The following is an 11631-nucleotide window of genomic DNA, read 5'->3' as shown; positions in this document are numbered from 1 at the left end:
AGCTTACTAGCTAGACAATGATAACAATGATACAATTATTATTATACTGTTAATAATGTCATAATATCTACTGTTCATCCGCTTGCAGCCAGTGGTTAATCCGACTCCAAATCTGCATTTTATGGAGAAGGAGTCACATTCCCAAGTATTTTTTTTTTAATTTTCTTCTTGTTGTTGTTGTTGTTGTTGTTGTTGTTTTCTATGTTCTGATGGTCATTTGTTGTACCCGTACTGGGACGTACGCTTAACAAGCTTGCTTCTAAGTATAGGTTCCATCATATTTCTTTAGCATTTATTCCCCGATTCCAACTTTCATAGATTGACCACTTTAAATGTTTGTAATATTCTGTTATGATGCCTAGCTGGATATCATGTATAATTTCATTTCATTACATTTGATATCTTTTTTTTCACCGAGAAGAATGATAATAAAAAAATTATTGAAATTAAAATTGAAATCAAGATTTTTATCATACTGCATCTACTCAGCGTATGAGCATGAGTATGACATTGACATTCAAAAAAATAAATAATAATCATGAATTGAATGACGTGATAGTTCAAGGATTGTTCATGATTAAAGCCAACACATAGTTCTCAGAAGGGCACAAGATTCATCCTCCGCAATTGAATGGAATTTGCTTGCAATTGAAGGGTATACCAACAGTTGACCAAGAAACTTGTTTTGCTGACGCGATTTGCCAGCATAATGAGTTGTCTTGGAGTGTTTTTTTTAATATGAAAGTGCGAAATAATTTCGATCGCATGCTTAAGTATGACTTTTGTTTCTGAGGCGTCCTCCCCATGGCAGCGTTTATACATTGTACAATGTAGGTAGAACGATACTAGCTGACCGATCGTGCCCCAGAAATCGTATTTTCCCACAAGCTGCGTGCTATTCACTCTAGCGCAGAAGATCGGTGGATGCTGCTGTGGCCCGATTTGTCGATCATCGGTAATAGATTATTGGAAAAAAAAATAAGTAGCAACCCCGATCGGGTATGCTCTACGTTACTGTAGTTCACACATTTCTTATGCGTGTCATGTGTACATTTTCAGAGCAAAAATCGACAGCGAGAATTGCGTAAGAATATCATAAAACTATTTTTGTGTGTGTGCGTGTGTGTGTGTGTGGGTGGGTGTGTTTTCTTTAATACAGAATGCATCGTTGCGACTGAATATCAGTGAAATCCCTCAAGACACACATCCAAACCATACCACAGAAGGGTTTGTACTTTGTTTGTTTGTTTTTTTAAGTATAAAAATGGTATACTTGGCAACGATTCTTCGGAAATAACCACAAAGAGGATAATAGACCCACCATTTTAGTTATACAGAACAGATGCATTCAAGGATCACATTTGGTTTCACAATACGTGAGAACGTTCACAGGTTAGCCAAACTTTGATACCACTTTTTTTTTTCTTTTTTTAACTTTTATTGGCACAGAAATTATCCACGACAAATCAGGATCTTCACCACTAACCACTCATACAATGTGCCCCTCGAGCTTTTCACATTGAATAGACAGTGCTACGACCTTGTCGTACATGCTTGTCATGGCACGTATACGCATGTGCATTCAGGAAATGAAATCTTAAAGGGATGGTAAAGTTTTGGTTGAGATGGGCATTCAGATTTACAGTTTCTGCATGATAATAGAAGCCACGTTATGAAATATTAAAGAGCACACAATTCCTGACAAGAAGAACAAAAAAAAAGTTTATTTGATGAAAATTGCTTTTGAAATGGCTGAAATATTCAAAAACAAAGAAAATCCAAGTGGTTCTACAATTGTGACATTTTTGTCCGTCTAAGTAACGTACATGTACGTTCACCATACTAAGTTTAGAAATGGTATAAAACACATTGTTCAATAGAATATATAAGGATCAATATTTTCTTTTATAATCAATATCAGGCCATCCAGTGGGAAAACAAATTTTCGGTGAACAGTTATAATTTGACTCTTATTATGTTTACGTATACGGTGGCCCAAAAATACTTCATTTTGGCATAAATTCCAATAGATTGCTTGTTTGAAGCAATTTGGGGCCAAAGTTATCTCTCAAAGATCATTATTGTCGGGGGGGGGAGGTTAATGTAATTTGAAAATAGGAAATAACCTGACAGCCTTGAAATTGACCCCTTTACATTGGAAATACCTACTTACATACATAATACGCATAGATACAAGCATACAAACGCACGGGTTACTCTCATCCATCCTTATTGATAAGCGCATAGGAGTGCATACATTAAAGTAAAATTGGTGTACATTTGTATAGTATACAATATTATATCTATGCATGTGTGTGCGTGTGTGTGTGTGTGTATGTGTGTGCGTGTGTTCGTGTTTTTGTAAATATACGTTATGCAGGCCCGCAGGATATTATGTGCTTACGGTTCGTTTTTCCGAAGGTTCGTTCATCCGAAAATGAAATAAGGTTCCTTATTCCGAAGGTTCGCTAGTACGCACCGTCTTTACATTTTTGGATAAACTAGCGTTCAGAATAGCGAACCGTATTTAATTTTTGAATTCACAAATCTTCGGAATATCAAACCTTGGCGTTAGTCCGATTTAGAATAGCTCCACAAGTTTAATGTTCGAAGTAACAAACCTCCAAATGTACGGAATTTGTGTGTTTCGGAATAACGAATCGTATTGGAATAACGAATGTCATACAGATCTTTGTGGCATTCACAATATTGGAAATAGTGGATGTTTCCGAGGGAGAGAAGGGACAGAGCGGAGTGGGTATGGGAGGGGCATGGTTGTAAGCGGGGGGGGGGGGGGGGGGGGGGGTGGTTATGAGTGACAAACGCCCCCCCCCCCCCCAAGAGAACATTTTTGCATAATATTTTCGACCTGAAATTCAGTGACCGGGTATACACTCTGTGTGACGAATTTTAACAATTTTCAATCAAAAAGGACAATACGTTGCGTATTTCGTTTAATTGAAAAAAAGAATACTAATTCCTTTCGAAAAAAATTGTTTCACTTACTGATCGCATTATCTTGGAAATGGGGGCAATCCCCTCCCATGCACAGGAGGGAGATTTTGGAATGTTTTGTTTTAGAATTAAAATTCTTTTTTTTTATATGTTTTGTTGGTTAGAATTAAAATTCAACGAACTGGTGCACACTTTGGGCAGAACATTTTGAAAAATTTTAGATCAAGAAATTACGACGATACGCTGGTTATTGCAAAAAACAAAACAAAACAAAACAAAAAAACAACCTAAAAAAAGCAAACAAAAACACACTAGATCCTTTCATTGTTACGTAATATGAAAAAAAAAAAACAATTGTTCAAGCCTGCTAGTTAGAGGGTGACTGAGTCTTTCGAACTCCCGACCCTCATCAAATCTGAAAAGGAATAACGAACAAATAAAAAAATACGATATGAAACGAATAAATTAATAATAATAATAAGGCTATGAAACGAACAAAATAATAACTTTAAAACACAGCTTGAAAATAGACACATGATTGACCTAAATGATATGCAATCTTCGCGGGCCTTCTTCGCCTAATGGGCGTGGATGGCAAGATTAACACAAACGATGAACAGCAACCACGAACAGGTGCAGAGGGTCACACTCACATCCACGACCCGCAGCCTCGACCACGGCTTGGAGGCATGGACCCTCCTCTCATTATCACTCCCCGTAAGCATCAGGCCCTGATACAACGTCAAGATATCAAAAAGGGTTACAAACTAAATTTAGAAACTTTCAGATAACAGAGGAATACGTCATGGTGTGTGGGGAGCTCCAGCGTATTTACAGCTGTTTAAAAATAGAACAAAGACGAGTAGCACGAGAGAAGAAGAAAAAAATCATCATGCGTATGGAGTAAATCTATTATGTCGAAGAAAAATATGGCGAAATCGTGTTACTTGCAAGGCATGTTATTTGATCTTTATACAAACTGTAATAACTGCCCAAACAACCTCCGTACTGGGGACGGCTAAAGACTCAAATAATCTGCCGGAAATTGATGAGCGTTGGGGATGATAAGGATGTTTGTTAAGGAGAAATATTCAAACCGAAATATATGATTATGTGGATTGAGCAAATGCAGCAATTTTTAGAACAAATCGATGAAGTGTGAAGAAAATCGGACGTTCTGTTTAATACTTATGAGTTTTTAGAGTTTCAGCGCCACCATTGCTAGATGAGAGTACAAAATTTTGTGACGTCACGCGTAGCCGATGTAAAGAAAATAAGAAGAAAATTCAGCATAGGCCCTTTTTTCATTTTCTAGCATAATGAAACATTGTAATACACTTACCTCTTTCAGAAAACAGGAGGAATTATATTACACTGTATCATGAACATATGCCCCTATTGAGAAGAGGGAAAGTGTATTTTGTTCTTTTTTTAAATGAAATTGTGTGGAATCCTCTGTATCATATTTGTATTTTCTCTATATTATTGTGCGATGGTGGCACCGAAAAAAAAGAATTCATAAGTTTTGAACGGATTGTCCAATTTTTCTCCGACTTTTTCTAAAATTGCCACATTCGTTCTAGCCATTATGTATACAATACCATGTAAATGTATATCATTTGAGTTTCGTTTACCTTTAATGGTGTCCTTTAACACACCTTTCTTTGCCAAGGCTACAGACATTCAAGTATAAAATTCAGGCAGGTTCTGAGGAGCAATCAGAAAGATACTTTCGTGTTTATGCATCACAATGGACAAAATAATACAAAACCAGGGAGACTTTCATAAGAAGCCAGTTCGTAATTAGCTCACGCACACATTGGTACAAAAGGTGACCTTTCTTTCTTCTCAGTTGGTTAGGAACTTCACTCGTTTTTAAAGGGCATAATGCATAAGCTTGCCCGACGTAGCAATTTATGGAAGTCGTGTTCAAAGAATGGACTTGCGTTTAGATCAGGTGATCAGAATACTCCGTCAGTTGACAATTTAGCAGGCCGCCATTTCATTGTTTTGTGTTGAATGCAATAACGGCCTATTTCCTTTTATATTGCGAAATGCCATTCTTGCTGTCAGGTGGATGTGCTGGCAAGCACTATTTAGATAAAGGATCACATCACAGATGTTTATCTCAGTGAATTTACAAACCAAAATGCTTTTTGGTACAAATGACCTTTTTCTGCTCATGCGCAAAGTGGAATTACGAACTGGTCTATTCCCTTGTCAAGATAAGAAACGACCAGGTTTTCAAGGAGCCTCCTGCATAAAAGCACAGCTCTGCTTCTTTCTTTTTATGTCCCTACATTTACATCACAGAGGAAAACCGAACAACATTATTAAGCAGCGGTATTGTAATGGAAAATACTTTGCTACATTTCTGAAATACAGTATGTGAGCCTCCCATGTCATCCTTGTTCAGTGTAATTTGTTTTGGTGTTTTTTGTTTGTTTTCTTTTTAACAAAGTCCACAAATCTGTACATAGAGCTGTCGATTGTACATGTTGTGAAACTATGAAAACTGTCTGGACTTTCCCTTTAACCGTATTCCAACTTGGGAGGTTGACCCCCCCCCCCCCCGAAATTTCGCGCCACGATTCCGCAACGCGCAAAGATTTTGCCGCGTCGTTTCACGACTTTTTTCATTGAAGTCTCCCGCATATTTTGAGACCAAATTTGCGACGTCCAGGTACACCGTTCTGAAGTTACGTAATGTTTTGCATATGCATGTCAACCCGAAAACAGCTCAAATTCATGATATCGTGTGCAAATCCAATGCAAATTGTCTTTTCTTGGTTAAATTGATATAAATTAGATCATTTCAACTTTTAACCATTGAAATTAATCAATTCTTATGTAGATAAGCTTGAAAAAGTGCCTGCAACAAATTTTGGCAAAAAACAAAAACAAAACAATAGAAAACAAAAGGTCGAAAAAACAATAAAATACATAAGAAATTAACAAAACAATAAAAAACCATAAGAAATTGATTTTGATTGTGCAATTTTTTTTACAAGAAAATTGTTCGATATGTCTTGAGGAACTCTGACACAAGAATTTAGCAATCCTTCAGTCTTTTTAATGGAGTTTTAGGTGAAAATATGATTTCATGTGTAAATTTGCATGATTAATTTACTAAAAATAGAAAACCAATATTTTTCTATTGTATGACCATGTAATCTTGTAGTTGACATCCAGCTTTATCACGCGATCGGCGGCCGAGATCTGAAGGGGGGGGGGGGGGGGGAACTTGGTCTCAAATAGCCCAGTTAGAATAGGTTTAATATGGATCTGTTTTAATGTTAAACTTTTGATTTTAAGAGAGACCTCATAAAACTTAAGTTTTCCTTTCCCAGACTTCATTTTCTCTTCTCTGTACAAAATGTCAAAATTGCTGTAAATGTTTGGAGGGAAAGAAAAAGAAAGGAATTAAAATTGAGTAGAAATACGCGAGACCAGTAGTACTCTGTATAGTGTGTTGATCATCAGGAAGCCTGTATTCATCTCATCTTGTTTACATATGAAGAGTTTTATTGCAAAATGAGCTAAGTGCAATTTTTAAACACTTCAAAGTAAGTCCATCATCAGATAGAGCAAAATTAAATGTTTCCAGTAATACCTTACTTGTGACATAAGGATAATTCTAGAAGGTATGATTAAAAATATCTTGTATTTTCTTATTGTTTTCTTTGTTTTTTGCAGCTTTAATCACAAATACACATATCTAAAATCATAAAGAAAGGAGTTACAAGTAGCTCGTTTTGTGATAAAACTCTTCATATACAATTGTACCAACAGGTTGCTGCTGCACTAACGATGATGTTCCATTCAAACATGCCCAACATAAAATTTACCATAAAATTCTATACATGAACATGTACACAGGGTCAAAGATTTTGATGAAACCTCCACTTCTCTCCTTGTTCTATATTCTATTGAAAGTTTCCCATCATAAATCAAGAAAATGCAATGTATTTTCCACTTTTGTTTTCCAATTTTCCCTCTCATCAATACTCCATTCCAAGGCCACCAGCATTTCAAGTGATGGCTTACAAAATTTGGCCTGCTGTATTTTTCCTTTCACTGATACAGTTAAACTCGCCTAAGTCGACATCGCATATGTCGAATAATCACGCAAGTCGATGATTTTAAAAAGTCCCGATTTTTCCCCATTGACTTACGTGTAATAATTCACTCACAAGTCGAATTTTGTAAGTCGAATACTCGCCTAAGTCGATGAAATTCCAAGAACACTTTCACGGAAAAACCATTAAATTCACTGTGCCTAAGTCGAATAAGATTTTATTGTGCAATAAATCACTGTCAAAATCACGAGACGCCAGTTTTTGTTTACATAAGAACTAGCCCGACCAGACAGGTGATAAAAAATGATCTAAAGTATCAAAATTCAAAGCGATCGCATGCGATTGTTGAACTCTCTTCGTGTTTGGAGGTCCGCTTGCTGGTAGCGGGTACAGCCCTGTCGCGCTAGCGCTACGTACGTACGCACAGCGCGACTGGGCTGTGTATAGTCTGTGTATGTTTGCAGTCTGCGCTGTGCAGTGGATGGATGAAGCTGCTGAGTTTTCAAAGCGGAAAGTAGGGGGAAAGTTACGGGCACAGGTAAATCAGAAGTACACCTCTACACGCATTTCAAGCCACGGTATGGTAAACTGGAATCAATCACTGCTCAAATATCGTTCATATTCACTTCCCCAAGGTTTAACGAGGGTGTAAAGTAATCCGACCTGTGCCAATGCTAATGCACTGTCCATGCAAAGTAAGCCGTTGCCCTGCCGGGCGACCCGTGCTGCGGCACACCTCTCCAGCTCTCGGCTCCAGAGTAGACAACATACATGTACATTATACATAATGTACGTGTGGTGCGACTGTTGTTAAGTCGATTTTTTTCGACTTACGCACAAGTCGAAACTCGCCTAAGTCGATGTGTTTTGCTCAGTCCCGAGAAGATCGACTTATGCGAGTTTAACTGTATTCTTCTATTTGACACTGATTAGTCTTTGATGATAAAAAAACTTGCATGTTTTTTTATATTGTGTTCTGTTGTCAGTTTTGAAATAAGTATCCCTAATGTTATTTTGTCATTATATGTTGAAAAATACAAGTACAGGGGAATCCTGTTACAACGAGATTGTTGGTTCCTGGTGATTTTTCTCTTGATATCCGGATTGTCGTTGTATCCGATCTCGTTACAACTGGATTCCCCTGTATAAAGCCAACCAAACACATTATCGTACTGTAAACCAGACAATGCAACGGACAATCACATGCTCTCATACAACAAGAGTCATCAGAATAAAAGACAAACAAACAAACAAACAAACAAACAAACAATCAAACAAAGCAACGATCACACCCAGCGCTTAGCAGTAGATATCTTGATGTTTATTCTCTCTCAGCATTGGAGGTACACTGACCCGGAGGAAATTCCCTTTACATGAATGACCCGTGCTTCCGTCTGGGGCACAGAAAATAAAATAACATCTACGTTCATCCTGATGGTCAGATGAAGATCTAAGGCGACAGCAAACCGGTTTTACGTACACAAATGTGTTGTAATCGATTCCACACAAGGAAAACTGCAGGGGGAGCATTGGACACGAGATCTGTAAGTTCATGACAAATTCATAAAGCAATAATCTTTAGAGCATTACAACAGCCCTCAAAGAAGGACTTGCAATTTGTGCATCTTCTAGGATGCTTACTCCACACACATTATATATATTTTTCTTTTAGACCTCGGGAGTAAGACATGGAAATGAATGGACAGTCCAACACTACTTTATATCCTACGATAAGTATTTTCATAACATACATTTCAAATCAGGCCAATGCAATGAAGATAGTTTAATGCTCACTCAAGTTGAAACTGTAAAATAAATTAACATACTGTGTTGGATAACTGTAGGTACGTACTTCTGACATATTTGATAACAATTTATGTATCTAAGGGTACCTTTTATGTTGCAAAGCCTCAAGCCTTGTTTTCTCACTCTCTTTCATTGATTTAATAACTTCCCAATGATTGCATTTGTCGTGCTCATTAGAGCTTACCATTTATTTTTCTCATATGATGTGTAATATATGCTTCAACAATGCAACATCAATCACAAAGTGATGTTGCATTCTTGAAGACGGAAAAAAAAAGGAATCTAGGTGTCATGTGACCTGGAAATTAGTATTCCTGTCTTTGGCTCCAGGCTGCATTTCTGCACGAAACAAGTCCCTAATAAACATTTAAACAGCTTCATCATTTAAGATGTCAATAATACCCTGACCTTACATACAGTTCTAGCGATTGTCATGCTGCATAATGATTTTTTAATGCAAACATAACAGCGATGTACAAGATCACATAACATAGATAATTGATTGTTGAAGATTACAGACAAACAAGACATAGGTTTTCAGATTTTAAAAAAAAAATCTGAAAATAAACTCAATTGGGATTTACTTGAAAATTATTCATATACAGTCACTAAAATTTTCCAGTGAGGGTTTGTCAAAGTTTTTTGTTGCTGATGAAGGGAAAAGGACATAACATCTACAATTAAGGTTTGATATCTGTTGATTTTGTTTGGGGGAGGGGGGTGGATTTTGCACTTGCTCTCTAGTTTGTAGCTCTACATCTTGTCGAGGAACTTGTCCAGGGGAGGGATGCCTTCACTGAGGCCCTTGCGCTTTCTCGTGTTCGCAATGATGGCTCCCGACTTGGTGGAGGGGTCAGTGGGGTCATCCGTGATGAGCTGCCAGTGGTCAAAGACGCACTGTGGGAAGGCCTGGCCACCGGTGTTGGAGCGGAGGTCAGCTGTGAAGCCTATAAATGCAAGGAGAAGCAGAGTGACGTGCACAGTGAGTACAAACTGCCAGCGGGAAGACACTTACAAAAGCTAACCTTTAGCGAGCCCATGTCCACAGCAAAGACATCCCTACATATTGGCAATCTCTATAAATATCTCCCCCCAAAAAATAAAGAATGAAGGTCACAACAATGTAATAAGCATGACCTAAATGTAACATTGACAAAACAAAGAGTCTACTGAAAAAGTGGATATTTTTGTGTGACTAATCGTGCAACCCTCGACATTCCATGCGGTGTGTCGCCATTGCAAAAAGCCATGGCCACCACATTTCATGACTCTGGGCACGCAGTTCTGAAGTTACGCATAAATATGTACATGCATGTCAGACCAAAAACAGCTCAAAAATGTAAATTCTTCTACAATTTCGATGCAAATTGTTGTTACAGTCAAATTTCAAAACTGTCAAATATCTAATTTTACAGTCAAATCGACTACGGACTGAAAGACAGGCAGATGGACAACCCTAAAATACAAACACAAATTACAAAATGCCTTTGGTTACACTTCATGGCTGAGGCATAAAAACCTATTGGATACTGTATACACTGAATCTTTCGCGAGATTTTTACTATCACAAATTTTGCGAGTGGGATGCTATTCGTGAATTAAAAAAAGTGTGAAAATATCAACTCTCATTCCGACATAAATGTGACGAGCATGCATACATTTCTTCTCTTGGTAATGTACTCCACCATTACAAATTTAACCACTCGCGAAATTGTCAGGGTGACCCGATTCGGGAAAAATTTGACACGCGAAATATATGGCATATACAGTATTTCATTCCAGGAAAGGAAGAATACTTACCAAATGATTCGTTGACAGGGAGGTATGCCTTCACGACAAACATGGGTGTGCCTGTTACCTGACCCTCCTCAAAGACATGGCCACGACGTCTATTGAGTACGCCGTAGATTCCTCCCATGGCAGCCTCTGGGCACTGCAGACGAAATGATCAAAGATGATTCAAATTCATTTTAAATTCTTCCGACAAGACGTTTTCTCATTGCAACTGACACATTGCCCTACATCGACATAAATAAGCACTAAATTGATCAGTTGTTGTTGTTTTTCTTTTATCATGGCTACTACGAAAACACTATCTATCATTGATGTAGGGTAATTTGAATCAATTGCAATCAAAGATGAAGGGAATAGACCTGTTTAGTTTGGCTACTGCTTTTGTTTTTAAATTTATTTCTTTCAGCCATAACTGAGGGGCTTCAGTATGCCTATCAATGGCTGATTTATGCACTGACATAGCAATGCACCCAACTCCTTACATAACCCACCAAAACATATTTTGCTATTCTGGCACACCCAGTTATGCCGACATAAATAATAGTGTTCGAAAACAGAATAGGTGTAGTTACTGCTCAAACTGACCACAGTACAAGTGACATTTATATGCTCTAATTTCCCTTTCCCTGGAATCGACAGGTTTGTGTAGTAATATGATTTGGGGAAAAAAGGTGTTTTCTATTATATCTTCAGTTTTTCAAACAAGAAAACGTAATTGATAGCGCCCAGATGTATTCATAACACGTGTGTATTCCCCAAAGTCTGGTTTTAGATGGCATGGCTCGACTCAAATCCTTATTGCCCCCACACCTCACGGACAGTCGAGATAGCAGTGTGGACAGCGAGTCATAAACGAAGATATTGACAGATTTCTCGGGACTGTCTACGCAATGTAGGGCAAATGATACTGAAGAATCAGGGAGGCTTTTACATTTGTTAGAAACGAAAAGAAATTGAAGTTTTCAGAGGGTTTCCAGTAGGATGAGGGAGAGACTCC

At 37.8% G+C, this 11631-nt stretch overlaps 1 protein-coding gene across 1 annotated transcript in view; it reads right to left on the bottom strand.

The window, feature by feature from the left end:
* Positions 1–8333: 8333 nt before the first annotated feature.
* The window catches only part of LOC140230497 (eukaryotic translation elongation factor 2-like), a 41710-nt gene continuing 38412 nt past the window's right edge, over positions 8334–11631 (bottom strand). The window contains exons 14-15 of the mRNA XM_072310651.1: positions 10641–10773; positions 8334–9787 (exon numbers count right to left, since the gene is read on the bottom strand). Of these exons, the coding sequence (XP_072166752.1) occupies positions 9594–9787; positions 10641–10773 (327 nt within the window). The 3' untranslated portion in view covers positions 8334–9593. The remainder of the gene's footprint in view (positions 9788–10640; positions 10774–11631) is intronic.

The sequence above is a fragment of the Diadema setosum genome, chromosome 7, assembly GCF_964275005.1.
Source record: "Diadema setosum chromosome 7, eeDiaSeto1, whole genome shotgun sequence".
NCBI classification, from domain to species: Eukaryota; Metazoa; Echinodermata; class Echinoidea; order Diadematoida; family Diadematidae; genus Diadema; species Diadema setosum.
The sequence above is the reverse complement of the archived record's forward strand: the minus strand, read 5'-3'. Positions and strand labels throughout refer to the sequence as shown.